Raw genomic sequence first — 19830 nt, 5'->3', positions numbered from 1 at the left:
AGGTATTACATCACTGAGCTACATATCTGTCCCTCTCACATCAAGTTTTGATCATGATTAAATCATTTTAGTATTCTAGTACTTTCTACGTGAAGCAAGATAGTTTTTATTGAACAGAACTTTAAAAAAAAATGTCAGAAGGAAAGGAATATGTGTTCAAGGGAGAACAGGCTAGAAGAAGAAGCCTCTTTTTGTTTGTTTTGACCATAAGCAGCCTCTTCCTTCCATACTTGAATTGGATTCTATAAATACCTTGTTCTTACCCCCCATTTGAACAGGAAATTTTGCCATGGACTTAACTCCACTTTGAGATCTTTAATTCTCTGTCAATGGATTACCCTCATCTTGGATAATAAAAGGCAGCAGATATTCAGAGATATCGCCATCAAATCTGTACTGTACTGTGACTTTTTGTCAAGAGGGTATAAATTCCTAGTTGTTTTGGCTTAGTATCCATTGAAATTTGGAAGAGAGGGTTGGGGCAGGGTTTGCGGGGAGGAGGGGCATACCCAGCTGCTAAGGATTTATTCCTGTTTTGCTATAGGGTGCTGGGAATTGAACCCTGGTCAGCTGTGTGCAAAGCAAGCATCTACCTGCTGTACTCTTTTCCCCAGTCATGTTTTTCTTGTGTTTACCAGGTCTAAGGGCTGGAGCCATAACATAGTGGGTAGGGCGTTTGCCTTGCATGTGGCTAACCCGGGTTCGAATCCTCCATCCCTCTTGGAGAGCCCAGCAAGCTACTGAGAATATCCCACCCGAATGGCAGAGCCTGGGAAGCTACCCATGGCGTATTAGATATGCCAAAAATAGTAACAAGTCTCACAATGGAGATGTTACTGGTCCCGCTCAAGCAAATCGATGAACAACAAACAGGAAGACAGTGCTACCAGGTCTCAGGTGATTTCCACCTCTGGCAGGGTGCTGAAATGAAGTTGGGTAAATGAAGTTGGATATAATTGGGGGAGAGGTTTCTGTTTGCTTGAAGAAGGTAGAATTCCATAAGGGGATGATAGGCCAAATAAGTTGGAAATGTTTGATTTAGACAAACTGTTAGTGATGACGTTTTAGCTGTCATTTTGAGCTGAGCTCCGGTCAGAAGAATTATTAAAAATAACAGAATAGGGCCAGATAGTACTAGCGGGTATGGTGCATACCTTGCACATAGCCAGTCAGGGTTTGATCTCCTAGCACACCAGGAGTAAACCCTGAGCACTGCTGGGTTTGGCCCAAGACACTCCCTCCCCCTAAAAAAGAAGGTAGAACTGGGAAGATAGTTCAGTTGACTGGAGCTCATGGTTTGCATACAGGAGGAATTTTTGGCACCACATACAGTTCCTCACATGTGGTCAGGGGTGATCTCCCGCTACCTCCGAGTGAAGAGCTGGAGTAGCTCCTGAATACTGTCAGCTGTGGCCCCAAAACGAAACCAGATAAATAAAAGCGTAGGGTAAATTCTTGCTAATACTTAGTAAAATTACTCAGTAGGGAAGGCTCTCCTTGAAATCAACAGCTGGCATTGGGAACATGTCACTTTGGGAGGGCAGGGAATTGAGCCACACCTGTTGGTGCTTAGGATTCTCTCTGCTAAGGGGCCAGATCCAGTGGTACTTGGGGACCAACTGGTGCTGGGATTAAATTGGGGTCAGCTGCATGCAACCAGTTCTGTGTCTTTTACTACCTGGATTTGGTTTCTTCTTCCTCTTTAACTGACTCATTCACCACTGTATCTCTTAGTGCCTAGAATAGTACCTATCATGAAACCACTGTACCACTGTCATCCTGTTGCTCGAGCGGGCACCAGTAATGTCTCCATTGTGAGGCTTCTTGTTACTGTTTTTGGCATATCAGATATGCCACGGCTAGCTTGCCAGGCTCTGCCATGCGGGCAGGAAACTCTTGGTAGCTTTCCGAGCTCTCTTGAGAGGGATGGAGGCATCGAACCCGGGTCGGCCGCGTGCAAGGCAAACGCCCTGTCATGAAAAGTATTAAAAATTAGTCTGTTTCCTTTATCTTTGATGTGTTGTTTCTTTTTAATGTGATTTTGTTGTAGCTGTGGGGGCCATACTTAGCAGTACTGTTGGGTGGGGGTGTGCTTATGGTGCTGGGGATGAAACATGCCTTTGAACCACATCCTCGTTCCCTACTCCTCATTTTGAATAAGATTATCCATATATTTCCCAAAATACACTGGAAGTTCTGTTATTTTGAATGTGATAAGCAAAACTAAACTTTTTCTTAAGTAGGGTTTTGGAAGCTTTTTTGGTGAGGGCTGGGGGCTCCCCAGCTGTGTCAGGGATCAAACCAAATCAAAACCTTGTGCACAGGTGGAGGGATGGGTGTTTGATTGTTATGTGATTATAACCCAAACATGAAAGCTTGTAACTGTCTCACAGTGATTCAATAAAATTCAACAACAACAACAACAAAAAAAACCTTGTGCATGCTAGGCATGTGCTCTAGGCTTTTGGGCTACATCTGTACCGAGTCCTGTAAAATAGATTTGAACAATAATTTAAGTATTTTCTCTTTATTTAAACATCTTGTTTATAAAGTTTTTGATAAAACAGTTGTTAAAGGCATTTCAATATTTCAACACCAATCCCACCACCAGTGGTGACCTTCCCTCCATCATTGTCTCCATTATCCCAACTACTAAGCCTGCTCAGGCACAAAATTGATTTTTGTATTGCTTGTCAGAACCAAATGGCTAATGGAATTATCAAAAAAATACTTCAGTGAAAGAAAATTTGTGAAAATTGTTATATCTCACCATGGGGTCTTTAAGTCCTTGTCTGAGGGTTTACTAAACTATTCCTTGCTTCTGGAGTCTTCTGCATCAGTTTATTGAGCAGAGTTGGCTTCTACGTTACTTTCACATTTAGTTTGGTGTGCTCCTACTGGGTGGGCTGTTGTAGAGTTTGATGGTGTCAGTTCCAGAAACTCCAGGATATGTAACTAAGCCGTGAATTTACATGGCAGCAACTGTAGATGGTTGTGGCTGCTGGGGTTTCCGTAAGTATGGAGTGTGAGCTTGTGAGGGGGAGGCTGCTTGTACCCACTTGAGAAGACCCAAAACTTAGCCTGGAAACTTAGTACCTGGAATTTTTGCCTGTATGGCTTCTCTGCAGAGATAAGTCGTGAAGTAGTGGAGTTGGGTTGTTGAAATGGCAGGAGCTGTGGAGTGTGGGTGCGGCTGCAGAGGCTTCAGAAGCCTGGGCACTCCACCTTCACCCCCTCCCGAGGGCAATCCCACAGTTTTCATCTGGGAGATCCGTGTACCTGTGAATTTTTGTGGCTTGGCTTGCATCTCTTCTGAGATTTAATCATGAGTCTATAAAACTGGACCAATGGATGAACAGTAATTCTTAAATATTTCTTGGACTGGTATTAGGTAGGAAACATGCCACTTGAGGGGCTGGATAATAGGACAGGGGAGGAGCACATCTGTGGTGGATAGAAGTGGTCATCCAGGAGGAAGCTGGTGCAGAAAGGTAGCAGAATGTTATGTATGAAACACCATCTACAACCGTATTTTAAGTCATGTTGGAAAAAAAGGTATTTAAAAAAAAAAATTTTAAAGCTACTCTTGTAAAAGCAGGGTGGGAAGCGAATGAGGAGAGGGGCATTGGTGGAGGGAAGTGGACACCGAATGGATTGGTGTTTAAACATTGTATGCCTGAAACCCAGTCATGAATAACTTTAATTTCAGAGTGGATAAATTTTTTAAAAATTATTGGGGGCAGATAATACAGCAGACATTGTACTTGTCTTGCACGCCACGGCTGCCCAGATTTGATCCCTAGTATCCTATATGGTTCCTTGAGCCCTACTAGGAATAAGCCCTGAGCATTCGCTCCACCACCCCAAACCAATTGATTTCTCTCTTACCTACATTTATTGAGCTATTTATAATCTTTGTAAAAACTGGTTTTATGGTTTTTGTAAGTATAAAGAAGGGGCTATGACATACCAGTATACACAAATTAGATTAAAGAATTGGATTGATATGTGTGCACATAGAATATAAAACATTCCTTTCAGATTTTTACTTTATTTCATTGTGGGGTACCATTTCTGACAATACTTTGGTCAACCCAGGGCATTGTTTCGCCTGAAGATGTGTTGCTGCCTTGGTTCTTTGATGATGCTGGGAGGCCATGTGCTGAGGGTGCACAGACATGTACCCTCACCAGGGACACAAGTTAAAATACTGAAAGAATATTAAAGGTTTCCTCATTAAATACATTGATTAAAGGGGCTTGAAGCTACTTAACAGCACATTTTACAATACAAATAATAGTTTTTTTAAAGATTATTGTTGCCGGGGCTGGAGCAATAGCACAGTGGGTAGGGCGTTTGCCCTGCATGCGGCTGACCCGAGTTCGATTTCCAGCATCCCATATGGTCCCCTGAGCACCGCCAGGGATAATTCCTGAGTGCAGAGCCAGGAGTAACCCCTGTGCAGAGCCAGGTGTGACCCAAAAAGCAAAAAAAAAAAAAAAAAAAAAAATTATTGTTGCCTAATTTTCACTCGTTTTGGGGAGGTGGAAGGCTTTGCACTCTTCATCCCCTCAAACCCAATAGTGCCATGGGACAACAGAGATCTCAGGTGGATCCTGAATCTTATTCCTGCTACCTGTGTCTTATCCCTGGTACCCTTCTTATCCTCCAGCATCCTATAAAATATACACAAAAATAAAAATTAAATAAAGATCATACTATTTTAGCGATTGTAGACTATTAAAGATATTAAGAACATGAACGTAACTTGGCATTGGTTTTTATAGTATGTTGAAAACATCTAGTTCTTATTAGATCTTAATATCCTCATATTTGAAAGTATATACTGCAGATATAGAAGTTCTTTAAATTCCAAGTGAAAGAAATAATTTTTTTTTTTCTCTGTTGCTCCTTAGGTGGAATGAACCTTACCTGTTGAATAGCTCCTGGTTACCAATTGGATTCACTTGTGAAAGAATCACTTCTTCCTGTGTGGAAGCCACTCAGTGGCGCATTTAATTATAAACCCCGGAATCACAACGCAAATTTGATTTCCCAGGGAGGGACATACCACTTTATCAGATAAGCTTAACATTGCAGCCAAAATGGTGCTGTCCCAGAGACAACGAGATGAACTGTAAGTTTCTGTTTTCAAAAAATTTCTCTTGATAAAGGAAAAATCAATATATATTAAAGTCCACCTCTGGCATGCCTATTCTAAAATTAAAACTGTTATGTATTTATGTCAAATATGCTTGACAGTTTTTATTTTTAAATTTGCTTCTGTGCTTTGATATAGCGATATTTACCTTTGTGGCTTTGTGTAAATGTAAAGCAGAACAAAAATGGAGTTCAGGGACTAGAGAGACAGCAGTAGTGGGTAAGGCAGTTTGCCTTTCATGTGGCTGACCAACTTTGATCCCTGGCACCCATCTGGTCCTTGAGTCTTGCTAGGAGTAACTGATGACAGCTGGATGTGACCCAGAAACAAATCCCCGAAAAGTAGTTTATTGGATGTTTCATTCTAAGCTTGTTTTAAAGTTAGTAGGTAAAAATGGGTACTGTAAAGTGATTCTGAAATTTTTGACCTGGAGTCCCTGTATTAGAAAAGGAAAAATTTTATGAGATCGCTAAAGCCTTTGCTTTGCCTTACTGTATGTACCTTTTATTATCCAGTGTCTATTCTAGAATTTAAATTTTATGAGGTGACTAACAATATTTAATGCAAATCATTAATGAGAGGCATGAAAGTACTTCACCACTACTATTTTATAGTATTTTATTGCATTACATATTTTGTAGCCTTCTGTGGCGGGGAGTGGGATGAGCCATATCTAGGAGTGCTGAGAGGCCTACTTCTGACTGTTCATAAATGACACCTGATGGTGCTCAGAGGACCATAATGTGCTATCAAGCAGGGATCAGCAGGGTATAAGTACTTAACTCCTGTACTATCTCAGATTTTTCGACTAAGAAAAGCATAACTCAAAGCAAATGGGAGAAATAAAACAGAAACTATAACCTAGTTTTAAAACAGCTAGTTTTAGAAAAGATCATTAAGATAACAGCTAATTAGTAAAGAGGAAAAACAAGTTAGTGATAAAATAATGAGAACGGCAAGGTAAAATGAATTCAGATCATTTCTAACATTACAAAAATGTTCCATTTGAAAATGTAATTGACTTGATTTTCTTAGAAATAGAAAATGTGAATACATCATTGACTAGAGAGGAAATTATAAAGTTAGTTACATACAGACTTAAAAGTTCAGATAGTTTTCAAGTTTAGGCTCTACTTCTGTCAGGTTCTTAGGATCAGTAACTTCTCATGTTATATGGTATCAGGGAGTATCAGAGAATGAACCTGCCATGCAAGCCTTAGATTAAATCTTTGCTACTATATGGCCCCATAGCAGCACTTTACCACGTTTGATTCCTATTAAAAAATAAGTATATTGGGGTCTGGAGAGATAGTATTGGAGGTAAGTTGCTGGCCTTTTATATGACTTGCCCTGGTGTTCAGTTTCTGTCACCATACCACGTACAGTCCCCCAAGCATTACCAAAGTAGTAAGCCTTGAGTACTATTGGGCGTGTCTAGAAACCAGGGCAGAGAAGGGAGAAATACAGAAAAGAAAGAATGAAGTCAGGAAAAGAGAGGGAAGAAAAGGAAAATAGGAATTGGAGGTATGACTCATTAGTAGAGTGCATGCTTTACATGTCTGAGGCCTTGAATACAATTTATGTTACCTCACGGTCCTTCAAGCACAACCAGGAGTGATCCACAGCACCCAACTGGGAGCAGTTCCTCAGCACTTGGTTCTGCCCCCAAAAATCCATTGTCCCAAATATCAGAGGCAGAGATGTGATTTATATAGGGAGGACTTTGGTTCAATCCCTAACTACCGAAAGGTAAGATTCAAACATTTTTTTGTTTTTGTGTTTTGGGCCACACCTGGCAGTGCTTAGGGGCTGCTCCTGGCTGATCTCTGGAGACTAGGAACTGTTAGGAGCAAACCTGGCCTCCTACATTTAGTGTATGTATGTGTTCAGCCCGTTCACTTCTCTCTCTGGCTCCCAAACATAATTTTAAATTGGGCCCACTTGAGAAGACATCCTGTACAATACCTTGTACCCACGACATCTTATTCATGACCTAACATTTTGAGCACTTGTCTGGCTCTAGGATCTGTAATAAGGAATGAGTGAGTTTTAGATATTGATAGGCATTGAGCTTTCAGACAAGTATTGCTACTCCTTTTTAAGGTCTTCTTTCTCAGTTTAATTAAAGAATATAGAGTCTGAAAGTAGAGCTATTTAAATTCTTTCACTGCTTTGTGCCACTTGCCTTGTTAATTAGAATTTTCTTAGTACTGAGAGACAAACGTGTTAATAAATTGAATGCTAGGGCTAAAATGAGACTAATTCATTTTTTCTCAAATTCCATGATTCAAAAATTGTTTTTTTTTTTAAAAAAAAAAAACCCTTTTGTTGGTGGTTTATATTATTTCGGCCCCCTCCCATCAGTGCTGGGGGACTGCATTGCCATCTCTCTGACTTGAAAGCAGCTATTTTCATGATTGACTATAAAAATTAATCCTCTTGGGACTGGAGTGATAGTATAGCTGGTAGGATGCTTGTTTTGCCTGTGATGAATCTGCGTTTGATTCTGGCACCCCTGAGCCCCATGAGTGATTCCTGATTGCAGAGCCAGGAGTAAGCCCTCAGTACTGCTGGGTATCACTGTATCACTGTCATCCATTGCTCATCAATTTGCTCGAGTGGGCACCAGTAACATCTCATTGTGAGACTTGTTACTGTTTTTGGCATATCGAATAAGCCACGGTTAGCTTGCTGGGCTCTCCGAGAGGGATGGAGGAATTGAACCCGGGTCCGCTGCATGAAAGGCAAACACCCTTCCCACTGTGCTATCACTCCAGCCCACTGCTGGGTATGACACCACCAAAAAATAAAAGTAAACATCCTTTTTGGTTTGGTTTGGTTTGAGTCCACACCCAGTGGTGCTCTGGGGTTACTCCAGCTCTGCAGTCAGGAATTATGGCTGTCAGTGCTTGAGGGACCATATTGGATGCCAGGGATCAAACCCTGGTTGACTGCCTGCCTACAAGGCAAACTCCCACCTGTTATAGTATCACTCAGGTCCTCCAAAAGTAAACGCTGGGGTTGGAGAAATACAACAACAGGTAAAGCATTTGTGTTGTACACAGCTGACCTGGGTTTGATCCCCATCTGATCCCTGGCACGAAATATGGTTCCCTGACCTCCAACAGGTGTGAATACTCAGCACCATTAAGTATGGCTCAGAAACTTTTTAAAAGTAAACATTCTGTGGCTGAAGTAATAGCACGGCGGGTAGGGCATTTGCCTTGCATGTGGCCAACCCGGGTTCGATTCCCAGCATCCCACATGGTCCCCTGAGCACCTCCAGGAGTAATTCTGGAGTGCATGAGGGCCTCAAGGGTTGGAGATGATAGTATAACAGTAGAGTACTTGCCTTGCAGGGAGCTCACTTGTGTTCCATCCTGGGCATCACATATGATCCCCCAACCCCAACCAAGAGTGATCCCTGGGCTCAGTCCCAAGAACATGTGATCCCTTGAGCAGTGTCTGGTGTGACCCTCCTAACTCCTCCCTCCACTACTCTTCTCCCTCCTCTACTCTTCCCCACACACACACATACACGCACACACATAATTTAGCTAGAAAGATAATACAGTGCTTGCTGCTCATTAGCATCAAATTTGGTCCCCTGAGTACCACTGGGTGTGGTCAGAAAACCAGCAACAAAAAATTATTTCATCTTAATAATTCTTATTTTATTTGCCTGATTTATAGTTTCCGTGCTAGCTTAGATAATGAGTTGTGAGTTATTGCTGGGGGTTGGCTTACAAAAATTTCTGATCTTGGAAATCTTCCTCTGTTGCTAGACAGTCACATCATTGATCTAACATGTTGACTAGAAGTGTGACCAAATTATATCTGATATTTACTAGGCATTTCTGTGACTAAGTTGCAGGCTTTGGGGTTTTTTGGTTGTTGTTGTTCTTGTTTGTTTTTGGTGTTTGTTGTTCATTTTGAGAGCGTACCCAGTGATGCTGAGGATCTACTTTTGGTTCATTGCTTTAAAAATTGTTGCCAGTGCTCTGAGAACCACTTGTGCTAGGGATCAGATCCAGGGGCCCAGCATACAAAGCATGAACTCCAGCCTTAGTGCTTTCTCTCCACCTTCTAAGCTGCAGACTTTATACATCACCAATAGTTGTATAATTGCTCTTAATGATAATAGACTTCATTCAACCTGTTTTAGTTCTATTTTGACTTTAAGAACTCAGGGAGGTGGGGCTGGATAGCACAGCGGGTAGGGCATTTGTCTTGCACGCGGATGACCTGGGTTTGATTCCCAGCATCCCATATGGTCCCCCAGCACTGCCAGGAGTAATTCCTGAGTGCAGAGCCAGGAGTAACCCCTGTGCATTGCCAGATGTGACCCAAAAAGCAAAAAAAAAAAAAAGAACTCAGGGAAGGCCTTATGGCATATAATACAAGTGCTCTAACCCTAACCTGCAGTTTTTTTTTTTTGCTGTATTTTTGTATTTTTGTGCATACTACTTGTTTTTAATTGGTTCAGTATTATGTTATTGCCCTGTATCTAAACTCTCAACCTATCTTGTTGAAAATTATCTTCTTTAGATAGTAAACCCATCTCTGTCATTCATCTCGCAACTCCTCCATAATTGCAGTGTTGGTCTGAAACCTTTTTGTCAAATGGAGTTCTGAACTGAAGTTCTAATTCCTGAAATTGCACTTACTAAACAGTGGTCTCTTCAACACCATATTGCCTGGTTCACTTGACCACATTGTTCTCTCACCAGACTCATTCTTAACTTCTTAAATGCTGCTCATAGAGCCATCATTTACATAATTTTTCCTTCCCGTATGAACTTTATAAATCTTTCAACACTTACGTGGTTTGCATCATTATACTATTTGCTAATTTTCTTATATCCTTTTCTTATATTTAGATCTCTTTCTAGCTTCTAAAGTGTGGGTTTTTTGTTTGTTTTTTAATTTGAGAGGAGGTTTGTTGCTTCACCATGCTGTACTCAGGGCTTACTCCTGGCTCTGCCCTCAGAGATCACTTCTGGTGGATTGGTCTCCGGAATTATATATGGTGCCAGGGATTGAACCAGGTTTAGCTGCATGCAAAGCAAGCATCTTACCTCCTATATTTATTTACTTAAATATTTCAAATTTATTACCTTTTCAAACATTTGGATTAGCATTTCTGACTTTTTTAAAAAAGACATTAACAGCCCTTGCTTTTCTTTCTATAACTTTAAGAATATGGACTAGAAGATAACTTTTATAAACTTCCCCAAGTTCTTTTGTTCTTTTGTCTTCACCCATTATCTGTTTTTTTTGTTTGTTTTTTTGTTTTTTGTTTTGCTTTTTGGGTCACACCTGGCAATGCACAGGGGTTACTCCTGGCTTTGCACTCAGGAATTACTCCTGGCGGTGCTCAGGGGACCATATGGGATGCTGGGATTCGAACCCGGGTTGGCCGCGTGCAAGGCAAACGCCCTACCCGCTATGCTATCACTCCAGCCCCTGTTGTTTATATTTTTAAAAGATGTTATCTGTTAAGGGGCCGGAGCGATAGCACAGCGGGTAAGGCGTTTGCCTTGCATGCGGCCGACCCGGGTTCGATCCCCGGCATCCCATATGGTCCTCCAAGCACCGCCAGGAGTAATTCCTGAGTGCAAAGCCAGGAATAACCCCTGAGCATCGCTGGGTGTGACCCAAAAAGCAAAAAAAAAAAAAAGATGTTATCTATTAAAAGAAATTTAAGAGGTGTGATTTCAAATATGCATAAAGCAATCTCAAATATAGTCTTTTATTACATGAATGTTATTTACAATATTTTTATTTTGGGTCCACAACTGGCTGTGCTTAGGGCTTACTCCAGACTCTGAGCAGGGATCACTCCTAGCAGTACTCAGGGACCATATGTGGTACCTGGTAGTAGAAATATTAATTAGTACAACTCCCCTGGGGAATTAGCTGGTAATGGCTATTACAATGTCCTTAAAAATGTGTGTCGTCTTAGTCCGTTCAGACTGCTGTAATAAAATACCATAGGTAGACAGATACTTTTTTTTTCATGTGTAAGGCACTGGGTTTGGTTGGTGGGGGTTGATAGCTAATTCTTTAAGTACTTGGAGTTAGGGAATTTGGGGGGTGATAGGTCCTGAGTGCACGATAATCCAGAAGGGCTGGATTGCACGCTTTGCAAGTTTCTAGTCCCTGGCATTGCATGGCTCCCTGAACAGTCAGGAGTGACTTTAGCACTGAGCCAGGTGAGGCTCCCAAACAAGCAAAAAAAGATGGAGATTAAGGGGGAAGTCAGTGAGAAACATCATCCTTACCAGATCCTGAATGTGCTCTCTTTATTTTTTGTTTTTTGAGCCACACCTGGTGGTGCTCAGAGCTTATTCCTGACTCTTGTCTTGGTTCAGGGATCACTCCTGGTGGGCTTGGGAGACCATATGAAGTGCTAGGATCAAACCCAGAATCAAATTGTTTTGGTTTTGGACCATACCTGGTGGGGCTCAAGGGTTATTCCTGGCTCTGCACTTACAAATCACTTCTGGCAAACAATAATGGGATGCCAGGATGGAACCTGGCTCAGCAGCCTGCAAGACAAGCACCCTACTTACTGTTCTACTTACTGTTACTATCTATTCCAGCCAAAAAAACAACAGAAAAAAATTAAATGTTCAGGCCTAACCTGAAAGTTTAGCAATACAGGTTGCCTGATATTGATATAAAATTTGATAGCCTACTTAATTTGGGTATCAACTATGTTTTTGTAAATGCATGTTTGCTGACCAGATTTTTTGACAACATGTTGAATGAAATAAATAGATTAAGTTACTTGATTCAAAGCCAAACTTACATACATACAGCAGGGTATGAGATTGATTGTTAAAAAGTTAGGTTACCCAAGGTCTTGGGATTTACTTTTTAAAAAAAAAAAAAAAAGATTACGATTATTAGGGTTGGAGCTATATACTGGAGTCCAGCGGGCACGGCACTTGCCTTTTACCACCACTCAAGTTTGATCCTCAAAACCCCATTTTGTCCCTTGAGCCTGTCAGGAGTAATTTCTGAGCATAGAGCCAGGAGTAAGCCCTCAGCTCCACCACGTGTGGCCCAAAAATAAAAAAAGATACCTTGGGTGGCTGGAACAATAGTAATAATACAAGGGTTAAGGCGCATAGCTTGCATGAAACCTACCCTAGCACCATATACTCTCCTGAGTATTAATCAGTTGTGGCCTTAGAGGCTCCCATGTACCACTTAGGCAGCTTATTTGATTTCCAGAACCACAGGACCTTTGCAAAAAGCCATGCTTATCATTAATACCCTCACATTGAACCACCAGTGGTTGGACAAGACCCCCCAGGTCTCCAAACACTGCTTGGGAGCCCCTCTAACAATGAGTGGGGGCACGGGTAGCCCCAAAATACTGCTGATCGTGCTTATCATAGCCCTCCTCCCCAAGAAAAACCCAAAAGAATGTCCAAAATGGTAGTTTTTCTTCTGCAGCTGTTCCCAGCACTATGCTTAGGAACCATTATTAGTGCTCAGAGGCATACAGCACTAAGCATTAAACCTGGTGCTCCCACATGCAAAGCATCTATTCCAGCCCTTTTTGAATCATCCTGGCAACTCCAAAGCAGAATTTTTAAAAAATTTTACCTTATTTGGGGCTGGAGCGATAGCACAGCAGGTAGGGTGTTTGCCTTGCACGCGGTCTACCTGGGTTCAATTCCCAGCATCCCATATGGTCCCCTGAGCACCGCCAGGAGTAATTACTGAGTGCAGAGTCAGGAATGACCCCTGTGCATCGCCGGGTGTGACCCAAAAAGCAAAAAAAAAAAGTTACTTTATTTTGATTTTCAAAACACACCCGTGGTGCTCATGGCTTAGTACTGGCTCTGTGGTCAGGAATCTCTCCTGCTAAGGTTCAAGGGACCATATGGGGTTCTTGCACCCAAAAATAGCACCCAATCCATTGTGCTATTTTTCTAGCCCAAGATAGGAGATTATACATAAAGTATTCAAAATAGAAATCATTTGAGCAGCTGAGAAATATTACTGCATGCAGCTGACACTTGTTCAATCTTCAGCACCCCATATTGTTCCCTAGCTCTGCCAGATATGATCCCTGAGCACAGAGCCAGGAGTAAGCCCTGAGCACTGCTTGACCAAAACAAAAAAAAAGTGAATTTGAATGTTTATTATTATTAAAGTTTAACATTGCTTGATAATATTTTGTTTTCTTTCAGAAATCGAGCTATAGCAGATTATCTTCGTTCAAATGGCTATGAAGAGGCATATTCAGTTTTTAAAAAGGAAGCTGAATTAGATATGGTATGCTTTAATTTTTTTACAATTATTCATGGTTATTTGCATGGTTATCACTCAGAAGTCAAGTTAACGGTCACCTCAGTTGTTCTCAGATCTGGTAGGTTATTATGGTTTAGCATTCAGTTTGACTTATATATAATCAGATTTTTTTAAATATTTAAGCTTAGACATGAATGGGCCATCTGACTTGGACTGTCATAAAGGGTTTTCTTTCCCCCCCTAGAATGAAGAATTAGATAAGAAGTATGCTGGTCTTTTGGAAAAAAAGTGGACATCTGTTATTAGATTACAAAAGAAGGTAACTAAGTCTTTCTTTTTCTTTTATTTGTGGGGCTTTCTCATATTTCCTGAAAATACTTTGTATTAATTGTATTTAATCATGAAAGGTAAATAAAAATATTTTTAGAAGGTAAAACTTCACCTAGACAGATTTTTGTTCATACATGCTAATTCATGAAGTCTAGGAACAGATTAGATTGGATCAACACAACTCTGACATCAGGGTATTGAGACTGAAAGGACTTACTTGTTTGCATTTAGATAGGAAGAGGATATGGATCTGGTATGGGGCTGAGAAGGGGCTATAGAGATAGTATAGTGCATATGGAGTTTGTGTTGCCTGAAGCCAACCTGGGTTTGGTCCCAGCATTCCACATGGAAACCTAGCATTGTCAGGAGTGATACCTGAATACTGTAGGATGTGTCCCCCAAACCCCCCCCCCAAAAAAAAAAAAAAGAAAAACCACAACCAGGGACCATTGAGATACAGTACAGTGGGTAGGATGCTTACCTTCTACATGGTCAACCTGATTTCAGTTCTCAAGCCTGTCAGGAATCATAGGAGCATATGAGCATTGCTGGATGTGACCCAGAAAATAAAAACCCACATACACAAAATTTCTAGCACATAAGTATTACGTAAACATTGGTACTATTAGCCTATATAATGTACGTGTAATTTGAAAAGAATACACCAAGAGGAGCAGATGAAAAAAGACATCACTGTATCACTGTCATCCTGTCGCTCATCGATTTGCTTGAGTGGGCACCAGTAACATCTCCATTGTGAGACTTCGATTTTTTTTTTTTTTTTTTTTTTTTTTTGCTTTTTGGGTCACACCTGTCAAGCACAGAGGTTATTCCTGGCTCATGCACTCAGGAATTACCCCTGGCGGTGCTCAGGGGACCATATGGGATGCTGGGAATTGAACCTGGGTTGGCATCATGCAAGGCAAATGCCCTACCTGCTGTGCTATTGCTCCAGCCCCCGACTTCGAATATTTTCATTTAAATCCGATTAATGCTTTGTAAATCATTGAAACATTTTCAGGTAGTCTGTATATATAGATTAAAAACAAGTGCAGGGTTTTTTTCCTGTTTGTTTTTTGGGAGGGCCACACCTGTTGGTTCTGGGTGCTGGTCCCAGGTCCGTGCTGCAATGTCGTTCTCTGTAGTGCTCTTTTGACCATGTGGTGTTAGAGTTGTACTTTCACTTCTGCATGCAAAGCATATACTCAGACTATTGAGCTCTTTCTTGTCAAAAATAAAGATTGGGCCAGGGATGTGGTTCAGAGGAGAGCCCATGGCTCCTGTGAAGCCCTGAGTTCTGTTCCTGAAACTGCAGAAATAAAACAAACATCAAAATTAAAGCATTTTTTTTGTGTGGGGGCCGGAGCGATAACACAGCGGGTAGGGCGTTTGCCTTGCACGCGGCTGACCCAGGTTCGATCTCTGGCATCCCATATGGTCCCCCAAGCACTGCCAGGAGTAATTCCTGAGTGCAAAGCCAGGAGTAACCCCTGAGCATCGCTGGGTGTGACCCAAAAAGCAAAAAAAAAAAAAAATTAAAGCATTTTTTTAAAGTAGCATTTGTACTCTTTGTTTATTCTTTTTTCTTTTTTTATTTAAACATTTGTATTGTTTTTGTTGAAATTTATGTGTACATAACTCTGTTTCTTCTCAAGGTTATGGAATTAGAATCAAAGCTAAATGAAGCGAAAGAAGAATTTACGTCAGGTGGACCTCTTGGTCAGAAACGAGATCCAAAAGAATGGATTCCCCGTCCACCAGAAAAATACGCATTGAGTGGCCATAGGAGTCCAGTCACTCGAGTCATTTTCCATCCTGTGTTCAGTGTTATGGTCTCTGCTTCAGAGGATGCTACAATTAAGGTAATATTTTCAAAATAGAAATAGATGCAATGGGATAACTGCTAAAAGTAGATTGAAAGTTAATTTGCTAGAAGAAAGGAAAAGTTAATTTGCTAGAAGAAAGGAAAAGACTGAGGACTATAACAAAGAGTAGAAGGGATTCTGAAATTCACGGTTGGTTCCAACCCTTAAAAGTACAGAATTAGAATAAAATTTAATTGTAGTTTCTGAAAAACTAACTGCAAAATAAGTTCACTGATGCATTAGATCTAAGATTGTGTGTCACTGATTTAGTTAGGGTTGAGTTGAATAATCACATTGCTTGAAGAATTTATTCTTTTTATTTAATAATCATCAACATTTCTGCAATCCAGGTAGAATTGGAAGGGGAGATAGAAAACCTGAAATTAAAAGAACTGCAGGGGAGAGCACAGGGATCGGAGACCATTTCAAGCACGTGGAGGAGAGGAGCACTCTCCTGAGACTCGGGGAACCATATTTTAAGATTTATTTCATAGATTACATTCTAGAGTTTTAATTTCATCCATAGAGAGAGATCCAAAAATTGTGAGTGGTATGTTACGGTTCTGTGGCTAGGGATAAAGTCCAGAGCTACTTGGCATGTTCTTCACATTAAACATGGTTTTATGTCTTCCTTACACAGTTTTTCTGCAGACTAGTGATCCATGAGTTGGGCTACATAATAACTGAAAGAAAATATTGAGTTCATGGGCTGGAGCAGTAGTACAGCGGATAGGGCGCTTGCCTTGTGGCCAGCCAGGTTCGATCCCTGACATTCCATATCATCCCCTGAGCTCTTGCAGGAATATATTCCTGTGTTCAGTGAGGAGAAACTGCTGAGCACTGCTGGGTGTGGCCCCCAAAACAAAACAAAATATATATTGAATTCATATGTTCGTTGTGTGTTTTGTAAGCTAATTGTATGCCTAATACTCTGCTTTTTCCAAGTGTATGTAGACACTTAATTTAAGTTACTGATTTTATGACAGTGTTGTGTAAGATTTTATATATTGTTTTACACCACACTATCATAAAATCGGTAACATCTCCATTTTGAGACTTGTTACTGTTTTTGGCATATTGAATATACCACGGGTAGCTTGCCAGGCTCTGCGTATGGGTGAGATACTCTTGGTATGGGTGAGGTAGCTTGCTGGGCTCTCTGAGAGGGGCGGAAGAATTGAACCCAGGTTAGCCACCTGTAAGGCGAATGCCCTACGGCTGTGCTATTACACAGCTATTGTAAAGATTTTTTTTTTTCTTTTGGGGTCACACCCGGCAATGCACAGGGATTACTCCTGGCTCATGCACTCAGGAATTACTCTTGGTGCTTGGGGGACCATATGGAATGCTGGGAATTGAACCTGGTTCAGCTGCATGCAAGGCTCTACCTGCTGTGCTATCGCTGCAGCCCCAATAAGTATTTTGTTGTTTCTAATGATTCTTTTTCTCCCTCTGCGCTGCTTATGAGGGAATGAACCTAGGACCTCACCGTTAGTTATATCACTAGCTCCTGAATTGCCATTTTCTGATTTATATTTGAAGATTTTGTGGGATATTACAAAATCACTCTGAATTTGTGTCCTAACACTATCCCTTATTGGGAGTGGGAGGATAGTGCCACACCCAGCTGTGGCTGTGATCAGGGCTTACTCTTGGTTTTGTACTTCTGCAGTACTCCTGGCAGGGTTCAGGAGACTCTGTGTGGGTCCTGGAGATCAAACCCAAGTTAGCTTTGTTGCAAGGCAAGCACCTTCCTGCTGTACTTTCTTTCTGCCCCCTAACCCTGTCATTTGAAATGAGTGTGATCACAGGCAAATTAAATTTTGTACATTCCTTTTTCTATCTGTAAAGTGAAAATAATGTTTATCTCAGTTTTGGGAAAGCTTAAGTTTAATTAAGATACTTTTGGGGATCAAACCTGGCACCTTGTACATGTGAAACAAATGCCCTGCTACTGAGCTGCATTCCTTACTCCCTACTTGTTTGATTCACAGCATGGAATTGTTTTTTATTATCTTTTATAATTAGAATCAGTTTTGGTTAAGCATTGGACCTCACACCAGTGTTTTTGTTGGTTGGTTGATTGATTGATTTGGGGGCCACACCCAGCAGTGCTCACCACTTGGGTTTTCACTCCACCGAAGCAGTGCTCAAGGATCACCCCTGGCAGCAGGAATTGAACCTGGGAATCTCCCATGCAAAGCCTGTGCTCCAGTCTTTTGAACCATCTCCCTGTCTCTTTTTGTTTTGGGCTTCCTAAGCATTGCTCAGGGGGTCAAGAAACCAGTCTGGGCAGTTCTGGGGACCACCAGGCCCACATCCGGCCCCCTCCTTTTTAACTTTGTATTTGCAAAGTGACTTAAACTTTTGTAATTGCTGTTCCTGGACAGTTATGTCTTGTGAAATCTTTCCTTGACTTTGATGACTGAAATCTGCTTGTCTTGTACAATTTTTACTTATTTTCATGTCTGTTGTCTACTGTGGCACAGGGAAGGGACTTGTTTGATCATTAGCATGATACATGCTAAATTTGGTATTAGAGGTCTAATCTAACAGTTGCAGCATTGGGCTGGGAGTATGTTAACTCAGTAACAGAGCACTTGCTTTGTATTTGTGGTGCCCTGAGTTCAGTTCCCTCCTCCCCCCAGCACACACAGACAGCGCCAACATTCTTTATAAATATAAATTTATACTTGCAGATAGCTATTTTTAGGACATTTATCCAGTCACTTGCCGTTAATTTAGTTGGTAATGTTCCAGGCTGGTCTGCTGAGTTGCACGTGTGAAGTGAGAGAAAGGAGTGATTTGTTGATGCTGACCACTTTTCTGTTCTTTTGGCAGGTGTGGGATTATGAGACTGGAGATTTTGAACGAACTCTTAAGGGGCATACAGACTCTGTACAGGATATTTCATTTGACCACAGCGGCAAACTTCTGGCTTCCTGTTCTGCAGATATGACCATTAAACTCTGGGATTTTCAGGGCTTTGAATGCATCAGAACCATGCATGGTAAGGAATAGAGGATAATATTTTGAAAATTTCTTTTTTTTTTTTTTTTTTTTTTTTTTTTATTTTGAAAATTTCTGTAGCACTGTCATTCCATTGTTCATCGATTTGGTCAAGTGGGCACCAGTAATGTCTCCATTGTGAGACTTGTTACTGTTTTTGGCGTATTGAATACACCATGGGTAGCTTGCCAGGCTCTGCTGTGCGGGTGGGATATTCTCTGTACCTTGCCGGGCTCTCCGAGAGGGATGGAAGAATTGAACCCAGGTCAGCAACGTGCAAGGCAAACGCCCTACCTGCTGTGCTGTCACTCCAGTCCTGCAAAAATGCTAAAAGCTCCAGCCCATCAAGTTCCTTACATTTATTTTTTTTTGTTTTGAGCCCCAGGCATTTTTGGTTTATTTGTTTGTTTAGGGGCCACACCAATAGTGCTCAGGGCTTATTTCTAGCTCTGCACTTAGGACTACTCAGGGAAATCATGTCGGAATCTGGGGGTCGATCCTGTGTACAAGGCAAATGCCCTACCCGCTGGCCTAGCATGTGCCTGGGCCCCAAACTTTTTCCTAGCTCTGTGCTCATGGAGGTGGAGAAGCATATGATATAGTAGTACATAGATAATCCACAGTAGGCTAGAGTTTTTTCTATAACAAGGTTTAAGAATCTCTTAATGGCTTACGTAAAATATTTGTTTTCACAAATACTTTTGGGTATGAAAAGTTGCTAGAACACCTACCTTTGAGAAAGGAAAATAAGTGGATTTTTTCTTTTATAATTAAAGAAATGGAAATTTGTAGAAAGCAATTATAGTAAAAGCTAGAACCCAGATTTTCTTGCTTTTTAATGTGCCACGTACTATAGTCTCGTTGTTTTCCTGGATCATGTCTTAAATACTATTCCCTGGAGCAGTTTCACTTAGTGGAAAGAGTTTGAGCTTTGGAATCAGATCTCAGGGTTCACATTGCTTCTTGTTTACTTACGGCACAATGTTACTTTAACCTCTTTCATCTGTAAGATAGACATAATAATACCTAAATCATACAGTTGTTGTGAGGGTAAAATGAGATCGTAAATTATATTTTGTTAAGTACCTGGCACATTAAAGGTACTCACCAAGTACTCACTAAGGAAGGAATAAGTAACATGCTCAACTGCTAAAAATGCATTATCCAGTGATGTTAGGACATAAGTAACCTGGT

The 19830-nt window shown here is 41.1% G+C and overlaps 1 protein-coding gene across 1 annotated transcript in view; it reads left to right on the top strand.

Moving 5' to 3' along the window:
• Window positions 1-19830, top strand: part of PAFAH1B1 (platelet activating factor acetylhydrolase 1b regulatory subunit 1) — a 67117-nt gene that overhangs the window by 33170 nt on the left and 14117 nt on the right. The window contains exons 2-6 of the mRNA XM_055130208.1: window positions 4917-5137; window positions 13372-13456; window positions 13677-13751; window positions 15418-15624; window positions 18469-18637. Coding sequence (XP_054986183.1) covers window positions 5106-5137; window positions 13372-13456; window positions 13677-13751; window positions 15418-15624; window positions 18469-18637 — 568 coding nt within the window. The 5' untranslated portion in view covers window positions 4917-5105. The remainder of the gene's footprint in view (window positions 1-4916; window positions 5138-13371; window positions 13457-13676; window positions 13752-15417; window positions 15625-18468; window positions 18638-19830) is intronic.

Source organism: Sorex araneus, chromosome 3, assembly GCF_027595985.1.
Source record: "Sorex araneus isolate mSorAra2 chromosome 3, mSorAra2.pri, whole genome shotgun sequence".
Classification (NCBI taxonomy): Eukaryota; Metazoa; Chordata; class Mammalia; order Eulipotyphla; family Soricidae; genus Sorex; species Sorex araneus.
This window is presented reverse-complemented; position numbering and strand designations above follow the sequence as displayed.